The sequence below is a fragment of the Telopea speciosissima genome, chromosome 1 (genome assembly GCF_018873765.1).
Source record: "Telopea speciosissima isolate NSW1024214 ecotype Mountain lineage chromosome 1, Tspe_v1, whole genome shotgun sequence".
Taxonomy (NCBI): domain Eukaryota; kingdom Viridiplantae; phylum Streptophyta; class Magnoliopsida; order Proteales; family Proteaceae; genus Telopea; species Telopea speciosissima.
Genome location: NC_057916.1, coordinates 33,636,744 through 33,663,743, shown reverse-complemented (window position 1 = coordinate 33,663,743; position 27,000 = coordinate 33,636,744). Strand labels below are relative to the sequence as shown.

The window sequence follows — 27,000 nt, the reverse complement described above, 5'->3', positions numbered from 1 at the left end:
TGTAGGAAGGGCTTTACCCCAGTTGAAAGAAAGAACGAAAAAAAAAAAAGGGTTTCACCCCTGAAATGCAAAACCCCGTCCATCCCATAAGGACCCCTTGAGAGTAGTCATGTGGCAAAGCACTAAACGTCCATCTCAGCTTTATATTCCACCATGTATAGCAGTTCCCACAAGCAATGATAGCACTTCAATTTAATCAAGGCTCATTTTGCCACAACCTCCCCTGACACCTATAATTCATACATCGTTAACACGTTTTTGAGAAAGGCCGTACCCAGTGCAAGAGGTTCCCACTACTGCAAGGTCTGGGAAGGGTCTTAATGTACGCAGTCTTACCCCCACTTCGTAGAGAGACTGTTTCCAAAGACTCGAACCCATGACCACGAGGTTTGGGAAGGGTCATAATGTAATCTGAAAAGAAAGTTGTTAGGCTAATTCTGATCTATCCTCTTTTTTGCTCCCCTTAATTATAGGCCATTATGGTAAGAAAATGATCTGATGCAAAGTCATATATAATCATTCCAACGTGTAGTTTCTTAAGAAGTGGGTATGGTGGATTATTACCACTCTATCTCCCCAAATGTGAGTAGGGTCCATTTAGTTGGCTTTATATCATATAGGAGGTTGGTGGATAACAAGTAAAATGGGGAAGCCATGATGAGATCAGAATTAATTAGTTGTGTTTTGTCAAATGCAAATGCATCTGGAATTGCTTTTACTGCAAGGTATATATCTTGAAGAAGAGGTCCAAGAACCAGCTTCAGAGTTCATGGCCATCTAAGGACAAATCAACCTGATCAGACAGATGGACTTAGGAAGCTCAAATTTTTCTGTTTTTTAATGAAACTCCACAGAATGCATTAGATCAAAGGAATAGGACTAGATTGGCTTTCCCCTGAAGTGGGTCTATTTGCTTTCCTGGATATGGGTAAAGCATGTGAAATAGGTGAAGTGTACAGAAGAAAGTCCAGCAAACATAATCATATTGGCAGGTTCTAATAACCATAGGAAGCATGTGGCCTTCCCTAATAGTGAACTCACTGTAATCCTAGATAATATATATATCCCTTAGTACTCTAGTCATGTTTCTTGGATATTATTATACTATACATGTAGTTTATCTTATGTTAATTTCTAGATAATGTATGGCAGTGGTGTCATTAACAATAATCAAGTCTCACCTACATGGACTTCTAGAGATGGATCATGCATACCAAGTGTCTGGAGATAACTGAGATCTTAGTTGGCAGCCTTGTCATCAATACTAGGAAATGTCTTTTCAGAATATTTTTCCAAAGGAAAGAAAGCTTTCCATTAATCTCTCTCTCTCTCTCTCTCTCTTCCTGTTTTTTAGTGGCCTTGCTGATGACCCAATTGAGGCTTATGCTTTAAGCAATAGATGAATTAGCTATTTTAATAAAAAGCAGGCACACTCACAAAAATTAAGCTGTACAAATGCTTATAGCTCTTTAAATGTGAACACAATTATGATGGTATGGAGTTCATAGCCTCATAGATTTCAAGATTCTGACCTTCATATTCTTCTTTTAGATGAACTCGAGCAATTGAAACAGATAATCACTTCAGCTGTGTTCTGGGTGCACTGATTGAGTTGTTGACATGAGAAACGAGATGGGCAACCAGAACATATCTGGGATGCAACAAGGTACAGTAGAATGTCCCCTAGCTTTTAAGGTAGCTTCTATTCAGAGAACATTAGTAGCAATTTGTTTTCTAAATCTGGTTTCTGGATTAACACAGAGCAAGATAGCACCAACCTTGAAGCTTCAACAGAATCTATGGAAGCAACAGTCGCTTCAATTAATGCAAATGGTATAGAAGATTCCTACCGACAGGTTTCTTCTCCTAAGGAGGGATTCCATGAATACAACACTGTCTTTGCTTCTGAGGATTCATTCAGAACAGATGATCCTATTGAGGAACAAACATTGGATGGAAGAGGTTCGTAACTTCTAAAATAGTAGTGTATGATTCATGTCAATCAGATATGTTATCTCCATGCACCTTCCTAAGTAATGATACTTTTCCTGTTGTGCTACTCCAGAGCAAGATAAAACTGAAACTCAAGCTCCTGAGGGATCTCCAAAATCTTCAATGGACTCCAAACATCACAATGGCATAGATGGTGGAATACAGTCGGTTTCATCTTCCAAGGACGGTAAATTTCATCAGCAAATAGTTCTACCTTCAGAGGAGAACTTGTCCAGAACAATAGAAAACCAAATTCAGAGACAAGCATCAGATCGAAAAGGTCAGTACCAACTGGTTTTATTCAGGAAGTATATTTTGACGGAACTACTATAAACAGAATATGTATTCAACAAAGTTTGAACATGAATATGGGAAATTATCTGTCTGATTAGCTGCACAGGTTTCTAAACTATACTTTTCTATGTTTTAATGTACAAGAACATAAACATGTTATATAAATTTGTTCTTTAATATATTTGATTAATAGAAATTGCAGAGGAAGAAGAGACAAGGAATGCATCTCTGGATACAAAATTTATGGTCTGTAGACCCAGATCCATGGAAATGCACAGCCTTAAATCTGATCAACATGAATCCACCATACCTCACATGGAATTACTACTTTCATCATCTAAAGATCAGAAGACAAATGAGCACACAGGTTCACCTTCTGAGGAGAACTTATGTAGAACAAATGAGAACCAGACTGAGAGTCAGGCATCAATTCGAGGAGGTTAGTATTTAATTGGTTTCTTTTCAATACAACTGAATTTCTATGCTTCAAAAGTTAAAACATGACATAGGAATCTGTCTGATATGCTGCATATATTTACAAATTTATCCATTTATTCAATAAGATTAACTATGTTGGCATGTAGAAAAGACAAAAACACATTAGACAAATAAATATGTTCCTTGATGTATTTGTATTAATTAGTTTAGACTTGCCACTGGATTCAAATTCCATAGTCCTTAACTCCAAAACTATGGAATCAGAAACTGTTAACTCTGGTCAACATACATCCAATATATCTCATGCTGATCCATTAGTTTCATCATCAGAAAATGGAAAGTCTAATGAGCATACAGCTTCACCTTCCAAGTACAATTCATCCAGATCAAATGACGACCAAATTCAGAGACAGGCATCAATTGAGGGAGGTTAGTATTTAACCAGCTTCATTTTAATTCAACTGCTGGACATGAATTTTGATTTCTCAAAATTTTGAATACCCAAGAGAAGTTGTCTGTCTGATTAGTTACATGTTTTAACAAAATCCTTTTTTTAATAAACCATCTCTGTTATAATACTGAAAGGCATATAAGCATATTAAGTACAAATATGGCTTAAAATATTTGTATTGATTAGTTGAGATTTGTAACAGAGAGGGAAGAGGCAAGGAATTCATCTCTCGATACAAAATCCATAGTCCACAATCCTGAATCTGTGGAATTAGAAAATCTGAATTCTGATCTCCGGGAGTCTACTATAGTTGACACACAACAATTTGTGGAAGCCAGCAGAAAATTACCAGGAAGCAGTGGCGATATTACCAAATCAAGTGGACCACAAGATTCTGAGGAGAAAGGACACAAACCAGAGGATGAGGTTGCAGACAGTCAACATGGAAGTTATATTCTGCATTCCTACTCAGAAGTAGAACAGATTGGGAAAGATATGCCAATGGAAAACACAGAATCCCAAGAACTGGAGGAGGTAGACATGAGCAATATCAATGAGGTGAAAGGCGGAATTGAAGCTGAAAACAAGTGCCAAACAACACCAACACCTGAGGTTGAAAACAGGGGAGGAAAAGAAACGATCTTATCTAACTCTCTTGGGAATGATGGCAGGGATTGCAGGGACTCAGAATCTGAAGCTGTTGTACTGACAAGATTATCAGATTCCGTCCAAATAGAAGCTTCTGAACCAGAATGCAAATATGTAGTTCTGACGAATGACAGAAAAGTGATGGAGAATGGATCAGAAAGTGAACAGAGTGGGTATGACTCTAACACAACTTTGTTTTCTGAGGAACTGGTGGAAGAATCAAATGCAGGTGAGATGAATATTTTTCAAACTGAGTGTGTGATGATAGGCACTAATCATGGAGAAAAGTTAAAGGGATGTGAGTTATATGACTCATACAAGCCCAAGAAACAGAGGGGTTTCCACATTGATGATGGAAATGGGAGTGTAGATGTCTTCAAACTCAACATGCATGATACCAACCAGAGATTGGTTTCAGAGGAACCCAGTGAGGAGTTGGAGGGAGAAACCAAGATGGTCTTTGTTGTTGAAACTATCCCAACAGAACTAATTCTCACTGTTGGGAACCATGAAGAGAGGAAACTCCCAACATGTTCCTCACCTTCATTGGACCCAACAAAGAATAAAGTGACCATAGAAGCAATGAAGAAAACACAAGATGCAAATTTAATAGGAAAAGGTCCACAAGGATGGGAAACAATTGATGCAAGTTTGTATCCGATTGAAACAGTGGAAAATTTTCTCCCACCAGACTCTGTTTCTCTAGGCCAGACTCAAGATCGCAAACAGGGCAGACTACTGGAAACTGAATCAGTAGATTCTGAAAATGATTCAAACAAGGAATCAAATCAAAACTGTGATGATGAGGTTGATGTCAGTAAAACTTCCAAATTCAACACAGCAAACTCAACTGTAGAAAAAATTTTGGTGAATGAGACATCCAGGCAAGACCAGTCACAACATCAGGAACTCACTACAGTGGCACTTGTGTCATCTGATAGTACTGTGGATGGCTCTGAGGAACAAGAATCAACATGTGATGTAACCAACCATACATGTGACATTGACTTGGAGTCTGATTTTGGAACACAAGAAAACAATGGCTATTCCATCAATGCAACGAACCAAGACAATATCAAAGCCAGTGTTGATGTTAGAGCTGAGTCCAACTTTGAACTCTATACCCCAAGCAAAGAAAGTGAAGCCCCAGCAACCCAGTCAGACAAAAGGATTTGTGCAAAAGGTCAAGAGGTTGAAGTCCTGGAAATACAGTTAAACAAGCAGCTTCATGCAAAAGATGAAGTTTCTGTATTCGCAATTTGTGGGTCTGATACTCAAAAAAGTACAGACAGGTTGACAACTGATTCAATTCAAGAAGACATCAATTTCCACGTTGAGGTTGGTAAACCTCCCAACTTTGATTTTGAACTCCCACTTGAAGCAAGGATAGAGGAATCCGATCAAACCCCATTACTGAGTCAGGAAAGGACTGCAAAAGGTGATGTCTTTCAACTTAAAAACTGTGATTTTGAAACCTTAGCAAACAGAGTTAATGATGTTAATATTGAAAACCCAGATGCAGGTAAAGAAAAATCTGAAAAGGACCAATTACAGTATGAAGAGATGTCAGCACAAAAGCATGTCATTGCATTGGAAAGAACCAGTTCAGAGAAGTTGAGGACCCCACTTCTAGACTTCTTGAAGGAAGGAGAGAAGCATGCGAACGAGTCAGCAAAGAAAAACAAGGGTCATGTTGCAAAGAAGTCAGCAGAAGATGGGTGGAACTCATCCACCAAGAAAGACATGGCTACTTCACCCAGAGTGATACAGAAGCGCAAGCCCAAGTATACCCTCTTCAGCAACTGCATGGGTTGTACAGAAGTGATTCAATAAGCTTTCAAGTCCCATATATATATACATATTTTTTTTTTACGTTCCTTCTCAGTGGTTTGATTGATTTGGTGTAAGGGTGACTTGAAAAAGAGAGAGTTGTGGATTTGTAGATTAGACAGAAAATGAGAGAGATCACCTTTATGAGAGTTGTCATCCATTATTTGTGTTCCTTTCCTTTTCCACCTTTATTTTTTTTCTTTTTTCTTTTTCCACTTGAATGAGCTTGGTTTATAACTTGATTTCATATTGTCCATAATTATTATTCTTTGCTGGTTTGAGATAAGGCTAGAGGAGGGAATATGGAAAGTGCACTTAAGCAGATTCACTTTCAGTGATTGCAATATGGAGAGTATGTATATCAAAGGCTTTATTTTCAATTTTGAACTTCATTTTTTAAAATTTTATGGTTTTACATACTTTCTTTACATTTAAATCTTAAGCTACCACAAAGTAATAAATAAAAAAAATGGATAATAGCTCCATAAAGCATAAGAAAAGAGGAGTCCAATACAAGGACTGAAACTCCAGTATTTCTACTGTACTCAATTTGGGTCATATATATGATTGAGAAGTCTTTTTCAAGTCTTGAATATCAAGACTCTATATTTAATCTGAAACCAAAAATAAACCATAGCAAGATCTGAAGGCTATATATATATATATATATGTGTGTGTGTGTGTGTGAGAGAGAGAGAAAGAGAGAGAGAGAGAGAGAGAGAGAGAGAGCGAGCATTTTATTTTAAGCCCTCATATCAATTTGAAGAAACATTAAATTCCTCAGATACCTGAGGAAATATATATGAACAAATATCCTCAACTTCAAGCACACAAAGACAAGATCTAGCAGTTGATTCAACTCAAACTTGATATAGTTCTTAAGCCAAGTTGACTCAGCTCATGCCAAAATCGGATCAGGTGCAGTTCATTCAGTGTTATCCAACAATATATATTAGACAGTATCACCATTTATGGACAGTAAACCAGATCAAATTCACCTTCTTCTGCTGAAATGATTTCAACCAGTGATCATGCTTTAGATAATTCCTTCCATTTTGCTAGCTCCTCAAGAGGGGGGAGTGAAGTAAGCCTTTGCTACCTCCCCCTGCCAACCCACAACCCCCTCCTCCCAAAATGGAAACTAAGAACAGAACTCAAGTTAGTTATAATAGTTGAGGATGACAAGTTAAAAAGGTAAGATATATAGGGGAAACAGCAATAAGAGGATCAGAGAGAAATATTTCGAACTATAAAAATAACATAAGTTGTCAGCTAAACTAAAGACAGTACAGAGTAAATCCTACAAGACCTTAAGACCAACATTGGTTGTATACGACATCGCAAGTTCCTGATATCAGTAGGCAAACAGAAAGAAGATCAAAAGCAAGAATTACCCAAATAATGAACAAATTCAGCATTCCAAGATCACATCTTAAAGGGATTTACCCCTTTAAGATGTGATCTTGGAATGCGGGGTCTGGGGAGGGTCATAAAGTACGATTGTACGTAGCCTTAACCCTGCTGTTGCGGAGAGGCTGTTTCCAGACTCGAATACGTGACCATTTGGTCACAATGGAGCAACCTTACCAAGATCACATCTTATGGAAAACAAATGCCCAAATTACTAAGAGCAACATTGCCAGTTCGATCTCAAATTACGGAAGAGAAAGAAAACATCAGTTGAGTTTCTAAATGTGAATCAAAAACCACATTTTATGCACCCAAAAAGCTTAATTTCTCATAAAAGCACCTACCCCAATCATACTTCAACAAGAGAATGAAGAAAGTGGATCCTAAATGCACTTGGGCAAGTAAAGATTTTGCTAGTAGTTTGTCCAGAATTCAATAGCTCTGGAAAGTCTTAATTATCAAATTCAAACAATGTCTCCTCTTTACTGGTGGGACAAGGGAGCTGCATCAAGTGCGAAAGAGTGGCAAATTGTAGACTGGTCAACGGATTGTTTAGTACAAACAATTCGATTGTTTGGTAATTATACTTTTAAGATGTAATCCTTATAATTCCAAAATATTTTTAAATTTAATTATTAAATATTTCACTTCCCTTCCCCTTATTTTCCCTTGAAAGGGAAATACAGGGAAGAGAAATCAAATCAAATCATTACTAAAAGTAACTAAATTTTTGTAAGTGTTACCTTACATGATCATGGATTCTAAAAAGATTCCAAATTTTTTTTATTAAATTTAGCTTTACTTTACAATCAAATTATTTTAATTTCAAATGTAAAATAAATACTAAATTTAAAAAGTATAAGGAATAGAGATCCCCCACCACAGTATGGGAGGATTCTCCCAAGCCACACCAATCAAGGAAACAATTCCTTTAATAGTGACTCACATGGTTAGGTTAGGGAGGAGAGAGAAAGGATGATGATGGGCAGAAATTAAACTTAAAATCTTTCTCTTGATTGGCTTCAATGCTTTTGCAATCTTACCGATCTACCAGGAAAGAAGAAGAGGTGACTATCTTGGCCAAGGTGACTGACTTTTGGCAGTTTTAATGGCGGCGAAGGACGGAATTCCTCGCGAGGGCCTCGTGTCCTACACTTCTATATCCTGCTAATAATACTGAAGAACTAACATTGGACAAGGATTTCTCCTTTTTCCCATTTTGAATCGAGAAATTTCCCACAAAGACATTTTAATTACGAATTTTTTGGTTAAAAGAACCAAAACTGTGAGCTGGTTTTTAAAAACCACCTCTGGAATTGCTAGTGTGGACAATGCAAGACATTCCCAAAATAGGAAAGTATGTGAACCCAAGACTTCCAAGTTCCGAACCCGCCCTGAACCCAAACACGACCTGAGCTGCGATATTTGGCCCCGTGGGCAGTTGAAAGGATGAAAATTTTTGGCCTGAGTAAGGGTTGATGCTTTGGGCTGAGCCCAGCCCAGTCCTGCCTAGTCCGATCCTATTTTAAGTTATACTATAAATTATATAGTGATATACAATGTATATATTATAAACTTTAAATGTCACACATATTTTGTTATATAATAATAGAATATATTATATAAAGAGATAATAAGTGATAATTTATTTTATTATAGTGTTATTTTCTGTAAAGTTGATATATTCTCCCTGACCCAGCCCAACTCAGTCCAGTCCATGCATATCTCCCTTCCCCACTCCATGATCAGGGTCAATCAAGGTCAACCTGACCCAACCCTGAGAATAGGTTAGGGTTGGATTTTCCAGGCACTGAGCAAGCGTCGCGCCAGGCCTGGGCCCAACTAAGGGGGCTCAAGATTGGGTTGGGGTTTTAAAAAGCCTAGCCCAACGCGATCTTGTTGCAATCCTATTCCAACCTTTGAGATGTTGAGAGTTATCGAGTTTTTTTTTTTTTTTTTTTTTGATGAAAAGAAAATATTATATTAACTAAAGAGGGGAGTACATTTGAGATGCACTGGTCTCCACCTGGCCTTTACAATAGTGGAAAGTAATATTATCAAAGTTGTCAGTTTTTTCGGCTAAGTCAAAAAAGAGATGTATAAGGTTCCAAGGTTTAGGATGCTTGTGAGGAGAACTAAAAAGATGAAAGAGTTCTTTGTTGCATAGCCAAATGTGCTGAATTGGAATTTTTTTTCTTTTTTGGCTCTTTCCCATCCTTGAAGAAGACCAACGAGCTCCACGTCCTTCATATCCTGTATGCGGATACTACCTGCATCTGATAAAAAATTCTGTCAATCTATCAAAATGTTAAAGTTCCACTGGACTAATTTAAGTTCGGATTCAAAAATTCCTGCGACAATTAAACCAACCAGATTCATCATGGTGCTAGTAGGATTAGATGTAAGAGATCCATAATATGGTGAGAATATAAATGATGGATTCAATGAGTTGAGCCAATCGGTCTCTACCAATTTAAGGCTTGTTAAGGTAATTGGGCCTTTTCTTTGGGAATGAACCCGTTTTTATTCAGCCGATCAATTACCCGTTCATAATTAGACTCGGATTAACCATGCTCATATTAATCGGGCTATAGATTGGCCATTGATAGGATAATTGGACTGTAAATGGTCGATTAACAATCAAGTAACGGAGTAGGTCAACACTGGTCCAACTACAACCAAACACCTTTATCAACCGGTCCATAATTGGGTTAAGCCCGACACCAATCTGTTTGCTAATCGACCGATCTGGTGTCAAGCTTTAACTAGCCGGCAACATTTGCCACTTTTCATTATTTAAGATCTTAGATGTAGATTCATTTCCCTTACTATTTAGTTATCTCCGCCTAATAGTTTAAGCTTTTAGGTTGAATCCTCCCTACGTGGTATTCACAGGTCCAAAATAATCAGTCGTTTAGACCAATCTATGAGGTTGATATTTTTGTTATGGATTTTAGCTATCCAAGGAGTTCTTGATTCTTGACTCAGCTTTAAATATACACTAGGGAAAATCAGATAACCGTGTTTGACATATGTGAAAAATCATATCATAAGGTGATACAAAATTGATTTTAAATGATTCTCTTAGGCCTTTTCTTTCCCTTTTATATTTATGATCTTTCTAGTTAATCTATTAAAAAAAAATGATTACCTTAACTAAGCAAATTAAAAATTAATCTTTGACCTTTTCAATTAGTTCTCATAAGACTTAAATAACATTATAGGGATAAAATATTAGATAGGGGATTTTTTTTTTTTCCCCTATCATTAACTTTAATTAAATCTTTCAAAAAAAAAATTTTGATGAACCAAGTTGGTTGCATAATTTATGAAATTTATTTACAAATAATATAATTTGATAAATAAATAAACTTGCTCAACTATGACTATATATTAATTAGAAGAAGGCCTACTTGTAGTTTGAATTCTTCCAATTTCAAAGAGTCAGACCAAATTTTTTTTTTTTTTTTTTCAGGTACTAAGACCAACTATTTGAAAGGAGTGATGATTGTGACATCCATTTTCTTGACTTTTTTGTTTTATAGACCATTTTCTTGACTTTTAACATTATATTAAGCTCGGTACAACCCTCCCCCCCCCCCCCCCCCCTCCCCCCCAAAAATAAAGATAAAATGAGGTTGGTAAGACATGGACCACTACTATGTGAGGCTGATTCAAACATGACACATAATTTTCTTAACTTTCAGTCCTCGACTTCATGTGACTGAATTTGAGAAGCGAAAAAGGAATTTATCCAAATATGTGGTTCATGTATCCAGACGTAAGATAGAGTGAAATGATCATCCCAGTGGCCCACCTTCATGAAAGAAAATCTTGTCCCTATTGATGCTTCTGTGTACGATCTCATTAGTCCTGGCACTGGTATAAGGGCCACACTTCTGGATAGAGAAAACATTTTCACTTGAGAAATACTAAACTTCCTTAAGCCTCCACATTTTTTTCATACATTGGATAAAAAATAAAAAATGTAAAAAAATCTACTTATATAGTTTGATTTATGAGTAAAGTAAAGAATGTTTAACCATACAATCGGACCCACTATTTTATACCAAAAATCTGAAAAAAAAATAATGAAGAAATAATATATTTTATGTATAGTATTTTTATTTCATACATTTTACATTGGAACAAACAAAGCATATAATAAATTCTCTCTCTCTCTCTCTCTCTCTCTCTCTCTCTACTTTGATGACCCTCACATTAGTGCTCCTATGTGAACCTAATTGGTAAGTACCCGAAAAAAAAGTGCTTGATATTATGGTGTTCTCTCGGGTTCAAAAGGCAGTTAATTTCTCTTAGACAATGACCAAAGTCGAGCCGTTACATCTTTTATTCTTTTATAATGTGACAGCTGACCAACTCATCAGGTAAATAAGGACATTTAAGGGGTTTTTTAGATCACTATACCCCACTTGCTTAAGGGAATTAACCTGTCTCTGTTCTTACTGCTTGGCATATGGTTACTTATGTTCAAGAGGGAATGAGTAATTATTATTAATGAAAGAGTAATTGTGATCTTGTCATTCCATATAAACTAACAACAAAGTTTTCCTTGACTTTCTCTCAATTTCATTTAAAATATAAATAATTTATGGCTAAATGTTCTCTATGCCGAGTGCGTAGGATGTGCTCAGACGTATGGAGGTGGGCAAAATGATTGCTCCACCCCCCCCCCTATGAATGACTGAAATGATCACCCTATGTGTCTGGGTGCAGCCTATGCTCCCAGCTAGAGAACAATCATCCATAACTTAATAAGATAAGAAAATTATTACCATAAAAAAATAAGATAAGAAATTAATCCCCAAACACTACAATTAAAACCTTATAAATTCACCAAGATAAACTAATAATCTAGGCTCCCCCTTTGTATCATTATATATTCGAATATGAAGGAAATGTAATATAGATTAAATCATTCTCACCAATGGATAAGTATGAAACCCTAGATAAGCCTTAATTGAAATTTAGTGATCAATCTCAAAGCGCGTGGCCACCATGTGAAGGGCTTTATACCATGCTTTTTATGGTTCCCTTTCTCCTAATAAATTTGAATTTTCCTCTTAGAGATTATTGTGGAATTTTTTTAGCATCTTTGAATTCAAGATGGTGATGTAATCTTTTCTCCCACAAAAAAACACCAAAGAAAAGAAAAGTAGTATAAATTCAGCACAAATTCATAATTAGTCTTTGCATCACCCTAGAAAAAAGTCATAATCAACCACTTTTATCTTTCTTTTTCTTTTTGGTTCTCTTTCTCTTACATATTCTCGCATGTCTCGCAGTCTGTGACTTCTTTGAATGACATATCATAGGCTTTGTTTTACTTTATCACCAAAAAAAAAAAAACGATTAAGCCTCAGAACACTGAAACACAGGGGAAAAAGGATTTGGGCAAAACCAATACCATTAGTTTTTCAATTTTTAGAGTATACGCAGCAAAAAACCAATGCCTTTAGTTTTTCAATTATTGAAGGACACACAAGAAAGGTGATTGGGAGTAGCGCAAATACATGATAAGCTATGAGAAAGTCGTTTGAGATAGCATGTTCTTGTTTAAAAGTGGCTTTTGATGCTCCAGTACTGAGGAATGATTTGATTCAGATTGAAGAAACTAAAAGAATCTAACTAAGAGTAGACCTAAAATTACCCTAGGAAAAGTACCTTGAATAGAACTAAATTGGAGGGCAAGGATCAACATAGCCAATGCCATTTAGTTGGGATATTAAGAAGAAAAAAAAAAAGTATCTAATGCACGAGGCTCTCGCCTCTGCGGGGTCTGGGGAGGGTCATAATGTACGTAACTTTATCCCTGCTTTCACAAAGAGGCTGTTTACGGATTCAAATCCATGACCACTTTATCACAATGGAATAACCTTACCGATGCACCAAGGCCCGTCCTCAGTTGGGATATTAAGACTGATTTATTATTATGGGTGAGTTGTTAATGTTAGTGGAATAGACAATCCAAAGCAGTCAAGGACCAGTTAGGTAACTTAAAGAATAAGGTGTTTGATTTAGAGAAAAGGAAAGGTGTTTCTGGATTTCATCACCAAACATTCAAACTAACAATTCAGTTGACCGGATTTCCATTGACTTATATTTCTTGGAAGTTGATGATGTGAACACTTTCAGTTTCTAATTTCCACAATCCAGTCCACAACACGGCTTCCACAAATTACAGTGGAGAAGAATACAAGAATCCTTTCACAAATTATAATTCCCGACACCTTCCCTGCTTGCTTTGCTATCTGAAGTCTCAAGATTCCTAGTTTTGTGCAACTATAAAAAGAGTTTGGGACCTCTCACACTGAAGGAAAGGCAAGAACAAATCAAATCCAAGGTTTTCTCCCAGACATGACTCATCGTTGGATCAAAGATCCACTGACACTGTCCATAAAATTTAGAATAAACCTGAACTATACCAAGCTGTATCAGAGACCAGATACATTGATCTCAGAAAAAAAAAAAGAAAGCAACCCCCTTGAATCTGAAGATGACAGAATATATTACACGAATCACAGAGTAAGACAGCTAAGTTCCAGTAACAGATTAGTTCCTGTTCCTTCGTATTTGTTTACTTTCAGATTTCATGGAAGAAAAGAATTAAAAAAAAGCTTAACACGAAGAAGGAACGAAATGGGTACTTTCATTTTGATCACTTGCAGGTTACAGCAGCATTACACAGATTGCATTTCAGTTTTTCTATTTTTTTTTCTTCCTCCTAGGAAATAAAAACAAAGGGAAAAAGCAGAATGAATGAATTTGAATACAGTTATTTCATAATTTCTTAATGTTCTTCCTCTGAAACTAAATTTTTCTAAGGATTTTCCTTAGACGGCCATCATCATCCTCACGAATTCTTCGTAATTCACCTGACCGTCACCATCCAAATCAGCCTCTTTGATCATCTGTTCTACTTCCTCATCGGTCAGTTTCTCCCCGAGATTGATCATTACATGCCTCAGCTGTACAAGAAGAAACAAACCCAATTAATTAAAGTATAGAAAAATAGAATCTTTCAAGTCACTAAGGATTAAAAATTAAAAACAGAAAGATCACAGCTTGCAACTCTAATAAAATAAAGATATACATGAGAAAATGGCTACTGCGTGTTCTGCTTCACATAGAAAATTACACAAACACGTGTGTGGGTACATGCATTCTGCAAATTTTTGTCCCCTCTATCTCTCTCTTCTTCAATCTTAATTAGTTAATAATTCCTTTTGGGTAGTGAAATGATCAAGAGTAAGAAATTGGCAGAAGGTTGGAGCTCACCTCGTTAGCTGATATGTAGCCGTTCTGATCTTTGTCGAATACTTTGAATGCTTCTTTAAGTTCTTCCTCTGCATCAGTTTCCTGTAGAAAAGGAAACACCAGAACACAATTCAGCAATTAAGGATTTTTTGAAGAATTCTTCCTCTGTGCATCTGTTTCTTAAGGTTGTTCATACCTTCATTTTTCTTGCCATGAGACTTAAGAACTCCCCAAATTCTATGGTACCGTTCCCATCAACATCGACTTCACTTATCATATCCTGAAGTTCTGCTTCGGTTGGGTTTTGATCCAATGATCGGATCACAGTTGCCAATTCTTCTATGGTAATGCAACCTACAGAACAGAACCCATAACTTTTAAGCCATTACTATTAAAAATTTCTAACACAGAACACTAAAATCCAAAACAGAGAAAGGGCAAGAGAGGTACTGTCAGAGTCTTAAATTTTTTTACTTTTCTAAAATTGATGGAAGACTTTTCCCACCATCACAAGATCTTACTTGCCTACAAGAAAGATCATCAAACCACACCCCCCAGAAAAAAAATATCAAACACTTTTAACCTAACAGTCGATGTTTTTAAGAAGAAATTCAGAAAAAAATGGCTTCAAACCCAAGTACCCAATAAAATGGAGAAATTTGTAACTATACTGATAGAAAATTAATGACCAACCAAAAACTTCATATTTTCACAAACAGGTGATGAGAAAGAAGAATACTACTGTACTAAAGATGAAGATTAAGAAGTATAAGCAGCAGTTAAGGGTCAGAGAATGGTAATTAGGAGGAGCAGAACCTACCATCTCCATCTTTATCAAACAGACAAAAGGCTTCCTGAAACTCGGCGATCTGTTCCTCAGTCAGCACATCTGCCATGCTTGAGTTGGTCTGTAAGTTGAAACACAGAAGAAAATCAAACAAACAGAGAGAGAGAGAGAGAGAGAACAAGCGGGAACGAGCAAGTGAGTGAGTGAGCGAGAGAGAGCAAGCGAGGGAAACTCTTGAATGAGAAGCTAAACCAGAAGAGAAAGAAGAAAGATCCTCGAAAGCTGACAGCTATACTTCCCAATTCCCAAGCTTCATTGGGGCTTTATGTAGGATTCTCGTAGGAGGAAAAGTTATTTCTTAAATATTAATTAACAAATAGCGTGGATTCTCGTAGGAGGAAAACTTATTTCCTAAATTTTAATTAACAAACTAGCGTAACAGACAAATATCTTACGCGGTTAGACCCATGACCCATTACGAAATTTCTCTTCTATTTTCTTTTCGGATTTTTCTCGAAATGGACCTTATATTTGAGGCCCAACACGTGGCACCTAAGTTTGCAAGCGAAAAAAGAAGGAACCGAGGCCAAAATAACATAAAAAGCCGGATCTTTATCACCTCCTGTTTGCTGGCCGGCCCAGTTCCCCATTTCCTTTAACAAAGGGGGGCTGAAATGACCTCTCTACCCATGCCCAAACACCCTGCCCGGGTGGGGTCTACCATCCCCCTATTAGAGGAACTGGGGAACTGGGCCGGTCAGCAAACTGGAGGTGATAATTTTCCTAAAAAGCCTCACTTTTGACCAAAGTGGGCCACCAGCAAGGTTTGACAAGGAAATATTTTTTTTTTTGTTTTTTATTATGAAAAAGTGCGTTTATTAAACAAGATTAGAGAGGATACAAATGTTTGTACATATAAGTGGAAATGTCACACCACTTAAACGATATATTAGTAAAATTCTTAGTCATTTCAGCAAATTCCAAAAAATTAGTTATAATGTTCCATGGGACTAGGGTTAGAGACCTAGGGCTAAATAGGTCATATAGCTTTTTGTTGCAACACCATATCTTTTTTAAGATGATATTTTCTTTGGTTGCTCTGTTCCACCCTTGGATGATACCATACAGCTCTGCTTCCATTTCATCCGGAGATGTCAGCCGACCTGCATTTGTTATAATTCTTTGTCCATTAATCAAAAGGGAAAATGTCCATCTAGCTATTCTAGACAAAGGAAATGCTAATCAATTCTCAAGTGCTTCGTCTAATGGGGCCCTCATGGGCCGTAAGCCAAGGGCAAAAAGTCCAAAAGAACATTTCATGCAAGTCTAAATAAAATGGAACGCTACGTGGTCTTGTGGCCAGCATGGCTCCTGTGCCTAGACACAATATCGCCCTGTTTCCATGGAAAATACCACCTTACCCCCATAAAAGGGGAAAATCCCACCCAAGTCGATGTTTGCGTGCATGCTTCCATTAGCCAACACGTGTGTTCAAGCTCTAGATGCCCAGGGAGCGTTCTTTCGCCCCAAATGAATTTGAGGAAAGAGAATGCCACCCGGTCGCGCAACGCACACTATCCTTGCGCCCTAACACAAGGGCGCACGAAATGATTGCCGCATCCTCCTGAAACCCGAAAATGACCAGGGGTGTGGTGGTCATTTCGTGTGCCCCTGTGTCAAGGTGCAGGGATGGCATGTCTAGAGCGATTGGATAGGGTTCTTTTTCCCAAAAATTTAATAAATAAAATAGCATTTCAGATCATATTTGGTTAAGACGGGAATTTTTTTTTTTTTTAAAAAAGGATTTTATACGATGTGTTTAAAACAACGTAGAATTCGAATGGACTGGTAAAAATACGGTTAAATATTTCAAGAACAACAAAAAAAAATGGTATGAGCTTTAAACGTTTAAATTTAAAAAATATTGAACTACAAAAACAATAATATACACAAGTAAATTGTGAGACCAACTCATGTCTTATTAATTAATATTAATATTTTATTTTGGGAAAAAGTTCTCTACTTGGTGGTGTTTCCTACGCGCTCTCACAGGGCACCGCGAGATGATGCCTCTGCCCCTGGTTAGATTAAGGTTGTCAAAATCAAACCGAAACCGAATACCAAACCCGAAATCAAGCTGAATTAACCAAACCAAACCGAATAAATTTGGCTTGGATTCGGTTCTGCTATATGAGCTCTTAACTCAATTTGGTTTGGTTTCGATTTTAGCTCAAAAACCGTTGGGTTGAACAGAAATCGAACCAAATAGCATACTTAAGTCGAAAACCCTTTATCTTTTTTTTTTCTTCATATTGTTGTCTTTTTTGTTGGAACTATAATTTTGTTGTGGTTCTCTGACCTAATTACTAACAAAGATGGGTATTATAGCAAGTATTGATGGATAAGCTCAAAGATAAGATCTCAAAGTGGGAGAACTCATTTTCTATCCAAAAAAAAAAAAGTGGAGAAGTCACTTGGGATTCTTATTTATTTATTAATATTTTTTGTTCCTTTAAGATTTTGTGAGTATTTTATTTATACAAATGGAGTTTCTTGATAACACAACAATTGACAACCTAACAAAATGGAACCGTATTGGAGAACCGAATTGGATTCGTATTAGAGAATCGAATTAGAACCGTAACTGAACCAAATCGAGCAGGTTCGGATTCGGTTTCCACTTTCAGAACTGACTTGGTTCTCGATGTGGTTTCAAATCACACCATTAAGACATGGAATCGAACCGAATGCCCGAAACCGAACCAATTGACACTCTTAGGATAGATACCCAGGTGTGCTCACCCATTGGCCTAGACACTTGTGTAAAGACCAAGCAACCAAGTAGAGATCTCTTGCCCATTTTATATATGAGCTATAAGTTTTATAAATTTAAATTGAAAAGAAAAATGGATGCGATTTTGTCCATTGTACCTGGACAATCTTGTTTTTTTTAACATGTAGAGACCAGGCGACAATCTTGCCGATTTTATCACACCATCCTTGTTTTGATTCTCTTGACTCATGGTGGTGTACTCTTGCTAGAGATGGTCATTTTAGTACTAAAAAAATTGCTAATTTCCTTTCTTGCACCTCTATTTATGATGTTTCTTTAATCGCTTGGTGGAAATTTTTTTGAAAACTTAATCTTCATCCTATGTTTAAATTTTTTTTTCTGGCGTGTATTAAATGCAGGGATTCCAGTTAAGGATACTATTTTGAAATGGACTCAGGTCGACTCCACTTGTGCTTTCTGTGGCATTTGTAATGAGACTCTTTGGCATTTACTCCTCTCTTGTGACTAGGTTAAACATATTTAGGCAACTGGTCCTTTGGGTCTGAGGACAGAATTCATCTCATTCCCATCTCTGAGACAATTCTGCGTTTTTACCCTTCTAAGTCGCAAGCTTGATAAGCCCTCTCTTGTTTGATTTTTCTCTATTTTTATTATAACTTGTTATTACATTTGGAATTCTAGAAACAATTATGTGTTCTGTTCGATTAAGTCTAATCCTCTCAGTGTTTTGCGAAGGATTGAACTTTGGATGAAGGATCTTCATATTGCTCCTCCCTCATTTAATTTGGATGTAATGTTGTCTACTAAAAAGGTTATGCATGATCTTCCTAGGCTTGATTTACCTACTATAGATTTTATTGTTTTGTTATGCGCAGGATTTGATTCCATAGACATTGGCTATTCTGGGTGGACTTTTGGCATTTTGTTAGATGGCAAAATCATTTTGTTGACTGCAGGTTGGATAAAAACAATCATGAAATGGAACCTGAGCTGATTGCTATTCTCAACGGTCTTGATTGGGCTATCTCGAGAGGTTTGAAGCTAAAAGAAGTTTGGTGCTCTAACACGGCGCTACCTGAACTTCTTCCAACTCCATCCCGGTCTCCTTAGCCTTTTGAAGTTTTAAAATATTTCTTGCAGATTTTGGATGGATCCAAAGATGTTATGTTCAAACCTTTGACGGATCCCTCTCTTCTAACTTGGTTTAGATCTTTAGCGAAACAAACTACTAATAGTGATGTACCTTATGTCATTGAACATTGTACAAATTTGCCATCCTATTAATATATGATTTTCTATTTTCATCAAAAAAAAAAAAAAAAAAAAAAAACCATTGCAGTTGTTGGAAGTACTAGGCCTACTAATTTGTTTAAAAATAAAATATTTAAATATTTTTTTAAAAGTGTCACTTTTCACGCTATTTTTACATACATTTAAGATTAATTCAAAAAATAATAAAACATTAAAAAAATCAATATGACCAAGAAAAAACAGAATTTAGAACACGTTTTAACTAATTATGTGCAAGATAAACTTATTGACTGGTCCATCCATAGTCCAAACCTAATAAAACTGTAGACTGACCACGACGGTATGACCATTTTTTTCTTTTTCTCTTCATTTTTTAAAATTCTGAGCTTAAATTTAAATAAGTCAGGGACAGCTGTATGGGTTGGATGTGTCGTAGACAAAGTGCATTCAATATTCAAAGAGAAGACCAAGAAGATCTGGGAAGATGTGCAGTGGCCTTGCTGAGCTTAATTTTGTAATTTCCACTTCTATTTTTGCAAGGACTAGAATTAAATGCTAAATCACAACACTGTTGTTGGGGGGTAGCGTTACAAGTAAAAATAGTATAGGTGGCATATAACAATTAACAAGCAAGATGGGATCGGTTTTGGGTTTTTTTTTTTTTTATTTCTTTTTTGGTAGAAAGAAGACTATTCAGTCCTGCGCATCCAAGGCTAAACAAAGAAAATCAAGATACAAAAAACAGTGAATATGATAAACACAAGGGTTTTAGGGTTTATTTTAGTAAAATTACAAGGTTACTCAAAATTTGGTGTCATTTTATAAAATTATTTTCATAATTTTTTTAATTTAATTAAATTACTTAAAATAAGTTTGGGTATTGTAAAACAACTTAACTACCCAAAGGCCAAAACAGTGTCTCTCCCCCACTTCCCTATATCGCTCATCCTCTTCGATAACCATGAGGCCACAACAAAATGAGGGAAGGATTGATGCTCCAGCGCGTCCTCTCATTGGCATTGGCCCCGTGCACATATAGGGGCCACACTCCCCATAGAGAATGCTCACCCTATAATAATATACATAGATGATGGAAATAACAAAGGTATGCAGTTCTATCTTATGAAGATCCCGTTGCACATTCTCTCAGGTTTCTACAACAACTATGATTTGCGAGTTAATTAAAAACATAGGTTTCTATGGCTATGAAGTTTGCATATGGTCCTGGGGATGCTTAGAGATCACTATGGTGGTGGTGGTGGATTCTAATTTATTTCTGTTCACTGGTTATTTTCAAACTGGAAGCATGAGAGGTTGGTTGTTCATTTCACTAGAGAGAAACACTTTTCTTTCTGTTCCCATGTCAATTTCCTTTTTACAAGTTGGACGGTTTTTCTTTATTCTTAAGTTTGAAATTAATTTGAACCAAAAAACAAAAAAAATCCTCTTCCTTTCGATTTAATGAAACCTCAAACCCAAGAAATGGTGTCCGGTTTTGATACAAAATGTAAAGTATTTGATCAATACACCAAAAGCTCTACAGTTAATGGAACGTGTTAAATCATACTCTTTAACCTATCTCATATTAAATTGATCAATCAAACGCCCATACATTAGATTGAACTCCATTAGGCACATAACACATCTTGATAATTGCCTAAATTTGATGGGTCTGGTTTAGAGAAACTCAAGGTGATGCATATGGAAATTCGGAGCAAAAATTCTTAATTAAGAAAAACATTCTTTCTAAGAATTTCTAGTACCAACACAATTAACAAATGACAAATTCTACTGTTAACAACGGGCTCGTGGATGATGGTTTTGGCCACAGTTACGCAACTTAATGACTCTCTCTCTCTCTCTCTCTTTCTCTGTTTGTTCGATGGCTATCATTGAGAGGGGGTGAATCAGTGATTAAAATTTTTTCAATTTCTTCCCCACTGACACTGGTAGTTACTGGGAGGATCTGAATACAAATCACAAAGTCGTGTACACACCCCAGCCAAACTCAAAGGCTCTAAAGTGTGTATACTCATCCTGCAACCCACACACTTCAAATACAAGTATGAACAACCACACAATTCTACACGCACAACACAAGATATACGTGATTTTAGGCAAATTGCCTACATCCACGAAGCAATGCCACTATGGGCTTCGTATTTGCTCAGTACTCAACATTACTGCACCTACAGCTGGGAGCACCCACACCCAAATTTTCTCAGCATAGAACTGAGAGGGCAAATAATGCCAGTACAAAATAGCACCCACTCCCAGTATTTAACAGCCACTAAATACAGAATAAAAATCAATAGGGTTTTGGACTTATAGCAATGCCCTACAAGTAAGCACAAACTAGAATAGGTCTATCAACAATATTCACCTATTTCTAGCATACATCATTAACAGGTATGAAGCATAAATAAATGACAAAGATAAGAATGTTTACAACCTTCGCATAGGAGGTCTGAGCTTTACTGAGATCAATTGAAGCCTACTAGAAGTATCAACTCTGTCCTTTGTGGAGAGATTTGAGCTTTCCAATAAGCACTACCATGAGGAGACCACAATAGCTCATTTCTTCTTGTTTTCTTACTCTTCTTGTATTTTCTCAAAAACACAATCAAAACCCCACTTTCTTCATGAACAGAGCTTCAATAACAATGCTCAATCTTCAAAAACCCATTGAGACTAAACTTTAATGCATCTGAAAACAGCCTTCTATTTTTCAAAAACAAAGCTTGAGAGAGAGAGGAGTTCGTTCCATTTTCTTTTGGTTGCTCTGTTTTTTTTTAATGAAAAACCCTCTTTCCCTTTCTTTTTTTTTTTTTTCTCTTCTACGATTCTGTAGCCGTATCTTTCTGAAGAAGAAAACAACTTCTCTTTAATCAACAAAAAGCTTTGTAAAAGGACCAAATAACCCTTTTGAGATAGGTCAATCAATTTTTCACAAAAAGAATCTTCAATCTGGGCATTGAATAAATGAACTTCTCAAAAATTTCAAAGAGGATTGCACGGCTTTCCAGCTGCTTTTTAGAGAACTAATCTCAAATGGAATCTAGAAGATATAAGTCTTTCTCCATATGTTATTCACAAACTTCACGCGATAATCCAATGACCCATCTTTAAGAAGTCAAATTGGATTCTAATAAATAGAATCTTTTAAACCACTCTCGTTAAAAGTCCATTATCACTCCAATTTTTTATAAATTTCAAAAGACTCTTTTATCTCACCTTTTTATGCCATTGTAGACATAAATCTTAATGATTTGCAATTAAACCCCTAAGAAAAAAAGACTGAACCCGAGAGCATGCTTTGGGTTCAAATATGTTTCAGGTTGGTTCCTTTTCTGTGCACCCATACGAAAAAATTCATAACTCCCTCGTCTGACATCGGAGTAACGAACCGTTTGAACCGATGGAAAGAGAACTCGACGAACTAACTTTTTTCAGTTCAAAGCTCTTCCAAATTCTACCATGGGATCCACTGAAAAAATCCCTGAAAGTACCACAGTTGCAGTGACCTGTGAATTAAGACACAAGAATGAATCCATAAGCCACCAAACACCTCCAAACACTTTGTATCACTGCTGTCCATGCTTACAATGCTCTGAACTGCTACCAAACAAAATTTGCCAAACCACTGGACACTGCCATAACCTCAAGACTGACCATCTCATCACTGCTCTGCGCTTGGTTGCCAATAATGACAACCTATATGCAATACTCTCTGTGTGACCAAGTGGTCACAGGTTCAAATTTCTAGAAAAAACCTCTATGCAAAGCGAGGGTAAGGCTGCGTACATTATGAACCTCCCCAGACCCCACAATGAAGGGAGTGTCATGCACTGGATACGCCCTTTACTTCCTCCTCGATCAATGGCAATTTAGTTAAGGGAAGGGGTAATTTTGTAAATTGAAAACCTAATTTTTAGTAATAATATAAATTTTCTTTATTTTTGGCCCATTTACAGGCCCATTGAAGTTTTGTACGGATTCATGGGCATAGGATGTGGAAAGGTGATTCTGTGGATCAAAAGGAGTACTAAAGAAAAGTTGAGGTCTACTAAACCTTAATTGCTAAAATATTAATTTGATAATTCAACAAAGTCGATCTTAGATAGAAAGTAAAGATGATTTTGAAATTCCAACGCGAATCCGTATTTTTTTAATATTTTTGTTTAAGATTCTCTAATGTCATATCTGAGGTAAAGGTCTCTCTCAGCTTTGTTAACTTTTTCTCTTCTTTACCAAAGTGTTGTTTCTCTCTTTAAACAAGCTTAACCATTGAACTGCTGGTTTTCCTATATATATAATTTTTTGGTATAATTTTTAGCCTTTATTTCTCTTAAATATAAATCAATTTAAAACACAAATTATAAATGGGTGAGGATATATTTTTTATTTGTGACCAAAAATTGTTTATTTTTCTTTTTGCGATAAACATTAATGAACACATATATAATTAGTAATTAAATGAGGATAAATTTATAAAAATAAAAAAAAAAAAATCATTTTTATAGGGGAGGATTTCCTACACCAATGAGAGGTTGGAAAAATGGTATCATCCATATGGTGTTCATATCAAGGATGTATTAATCGTTATCCGTATTGGTATGGTCTCTGTCGATACCAATCTTGATCAATCAATGTTTTCCTAAAAAATTTGATTTTTTTTTTCACATTTTTACCTTTGTATGTACCGATCCACTGATACGGGATTGGTCAAGAATCGATATCAATCTCCACCGATATCAATACAAATCGATTGATCCGATACTGATTCCTCAAATCATGGTTCATATTGATCCATATGATCAACATAGGAGAGAGTGTCAATTTGGATCCCATTATTTATTATATGGGAAGGATATACATGAATCTGTAAAGGACAACATAGCAATTTTTCCCCTATTTATACAAAGTGTCATCCCTAAGACCCTAACCCATCCAAGAGTTTTTGTTTTTTTTTAATAGGTAAGGGGGGGATGTAGGATGTGACTCAGGAGACTTGAACTCAGAACCTCTTGATAGCAATGGGCCTTTACGCACCACTTGACCACCCATCCAAGAGTTACTATTAGCAAAAACACATTTAAAATTGTATTTCTATTTTTTTACCCTTTTAAATACATCTTGCCATTTGTTTCCCAATAGTATGGGAAAAAACCGGTAAACAACAAACATTTCGTTTTAAATTTGTTTAAAACACTTTTTTTTAAGCCTTTGGGCTGATAAACACAATGGCTTCTTAAGTGGCCATACTTTTGTCTCTTGAAATCTGATCGACCTGATTCTTTCGTCGATGTACAGTTCACTGGAAGTGTTACATTTCTCATGACATCACCTTAAACTCAAAATCAATGCATTGACTAAAAAATTGAACTACAAACTGATGCATCTGGTGAAAAGGATGTCCATAGTGATGACTCCCAACGTCAAGTAAATATGCATTGCTCCGAGAGTGTGGTGATTGTATTGACATCAATGAAACCATAGCCAACCCACCTTTTTTTTTGTACGAAAAGAAAATGTATTAATTAAAATAATAGATTAATTTACATTGTTCCCTTGATTTACAAAATTGTGCCTCCTTTTCATGGCACGTAGAACTATCTTTCTAACCAGGTTAGCAGTGTTGGGATCCTCAGTGACACAAAAACGTAGACCCTTGAGTCTCTAATGTTCGCAAAAGAAGAGGAAGTAGATGCCAAGGCCAAACATAGGCATCGTACATTGCTCAACAGGATTTTGGACATCTATAACCCACTGCAAAACACTAGCGCATCATTGGTAGGGATGTTCATATGTAAAAGAGTGTACCTATATTCCATATACTTTATACGGGTTTTCTATGTATATACTTCCCCCCCCCCCCCCTCTTCAATAAAATTTCCCATTACCAAAAAAAAATGTATATACCATTATAAGTCTATACATCATTTTGAATATGAATTGTTAATTAAAACAAATATATTTTTTATATCCATCTTGGCTTCTTGACAAAATTATTTCACATTATACTAGTAGAAAATGGACTAAGGCGTAATGTTCAGTTTTTTTTCTTCTTACGACCAAATAACATAGTTTCCAAGATTACAGTCAAAATAACCACTTTATTATATTTTTCTTCAAAATCCAATTAAAGTAAAATGATTATCATATCTAAAATTAATAAATTAAAAATAAATATAAATAAATAAAAAAAGAAACTTTAGATATCAATCTCATATATGAGAGAAGATCCATACCAAGTCCAAATGGATACAGATGCAAACTATAAAGAAGATATGAGCGAGCTTTCAGTTGCGTGGTCACACGTGGTATAAGCGAGCTGAGTAGGGAGAATGTTCTCTATGCTGTAGCGTAGTTTGAGCCCAGGCACATGGGGGTGAGCGCAATGATTACCTTGCCCCCCTGCACAAGTTGCCCATGTGCTTGGGCACAAGCTGCCCATGTGCTTGGGCACAAGCTACGCTGCGGTACAAAAAACGTTCTCGCTTTAATTATTTATGAATAGCAAGTAATCCTAACCATGGTTCAATCTTGAGATTGGATCCGTATCAAACGAGGCCAATCCCAAATATTTATTGATCCGATACCGATCCACTAGAACGATTTCAAGGTAAACAAGTAATAAAATTCAATTTTTATAAACAAACAGCAAGGGCTTTTCCATTCAATTCAGACCGATTCGAAGTGATCCGGATCGATATCGGCTGAGATCGATCCGATTTTCGATACCTTTAAACCATGGTCCCAAGTCCAAACCCCTGACCCACCGTTCAGCCAAGATATTGGGGTGCAGCTTGTATTTATCGTATGCACCTATGAGAAGCTTGCACGTGTAACGCGCTTCTATTAATCACGAATCTCACTCCCTCCCACGCCATGCTCACGCGGTTCTTTGACTTTAGTCTTTTTGACTTCTACGTAAGTACTATTAATGTGGACGTACGGTACTGCTCCTACCTGTTCTCTCGCCTTACTCCAGAATGTGTGTGAAGCAGAGTCAAGCCCAAGCAACCTCGTGCACCACACGGACTTGGACTTCCAGAGTTCCAGTCTTCCACAGTAGAAGACAGAAAAGCAAATTACTACGCGCCAAGTCTGCACTCAAATTCACACGCACACACAAGAACTTAAAAAATGTGTCTTTAAGTCAGGGGTGCAAGTTTGGCTCTTTCGGCCCGAATCCGCCCTAGCCTACCCTAAGCCTGAACAAGGTTTGGATTGAGATATCTTGGTCTTGAGGGCGGATCAGGGCTGAAAATTTCTAGCCTTGAGTCAAGGTTGGGTTGGGCCAGGGTTGAGGTATCAGTCTGAGCTTGGCCTAGCCCGGCCTGACCCTGTTTTAAGTTTTACTATTAAATATATATTAATATAATTTATATATTTTCTATCAAAAAATAGATATAATTTATATATTATACTTTAAATGTCACCCATATTTTGTTATATAATATATTATATATAAAAAAAATAAATGACGTAATACATTTTATTATAGCATTATTTTATATAAAATTGATAATTTTCTCCTCGGTCCATTCCAGCCCATGCATCTCCCTTCCCCTCCCCACGATCAGGGTCAATCAGGGTCAGCCCGGCCCAATCCTGAGGACGAGTCAAGGTTGGATTTTCCAAGCTCTGAGTTAGGGTTGGGTCAGGCCTGAGCCCAACTAAGGGGACTCAGGGTTGGGCTAGGGTTTTATAAAGCCTGACCCAACCTGACCTTGTTGCAGCCCTAGTCTTAACCCATGTGCATGTGAGGAAACCCCTTCAATTTCATTAAAAGTGTGTCAATATGCAGTTCGGTCTGGTTTT

General features: G+C 36.6%; 2 protein-coding genes across 3 annotated transcripts; one reads left to right on the top strand and one right to left on the bottom strand.

Moving 5' to 3' along the window:
• Positions 1–1,759: 1,759 nt before the first annotated feature.
• Positions 1,760–5,842, top strand: LOC122666862. Of its 2 annotated transcripts, XM_043862967.1 has the most exons (7): positions 1,760–1,962; positions 2,066–2,272; positions 2,489–2,747; positions 2,941–3,153; positions 3,378–4,426; positions 4,466–5,261; positions 5,346–5,842. In XM_043862967.1, exons 4-7 carry the CDS (start codon positions 2,979–2,981, stop codon positions 5,654–5,656), a joined length of 2,331 nt encoding a protein of 776 aa, XP_043718902.1. In that variant the 5' UTR covers positions 1,760–1,962; positions 2,066–2,272; positions 2,489–2,747; positions 2,941–2,978; the 3' UTR covers positions 5,657–5,842. The 2 variants fall into 2 exon arrangements, with proteins under 2 accessions (XP_043718902.1, XP_043718895.1); XM_043862960.1 differs by having other exon boundaries at positions 4,466–5,842.
• Positions 5,843–13,887: 8,045 nt separating this feature from the next.
• Positions 13,888–15,313, bottom strand: LOC122666879 (calmodulin-like protein 11). Its single transcript, XM_043862977.1, has 4 exons — positions 15,162–15,313; positions 14,538–14,695; positions 14,363–14,443; positions 13,888–14,052 (listed from the first exon to the last, which is right to left on the bottom strand). Exons 1-4 carry the CDS (start codon positions 15,235–15,237, stop codon positions 13,918–13,920), a joined length of 450 nt encoding a protein of 149 aa, XP_043718912.1. The 5' UTR covers positions 15,238–15,313; the 3' UTR covers positions 13,888–13,917.
• Positions 15,314–27,000: the final 11,687 nt, after the last annotated feature.

Coding starts and splice junctions, on each gene's coding strand:
- LOC122666862 (XM_043862960.1), top strand. CDS start 2,979: ATGGAATCAGAAACTGTTAACTCTGGTCAACATACATCCAATATATCT. Junction 3,154..3,377: donor ACAGGCATCAATTGAGGGAG/GTTAGTATTTAA, acceptor GATTTGTAACAG/AGAGGGAAGAGGCAAGGAAT. Junction 4,427..4,465: donor TGAAGAAAACACAAGATGCA/AATTTAATAGGA, acceptor TGGGAAACAATT/GATGCAAGTTTGTATCCGAT.
- LOC122666879 (XM_043862977.1), bottom strand. CDS start 15,237: ATGGCAGATGTGCTGACTGAGGAACAGATCGCCGAGTTTCAGGAAGCC. Junction 14,444..14,537: donor TCATGGCAAGAAAAATGAAG/GTATGAACAACC, acceptor CCTTTTCTACAG/GAAACTGATGCAGAGGAAGA. Junction 14,053..14,362: donor GCTACATATCAGCTAACGAG/GTGAGCTCCAAC, acceptor CTTCTTGTACAG/CTGAGGCATGTAATGATCAA.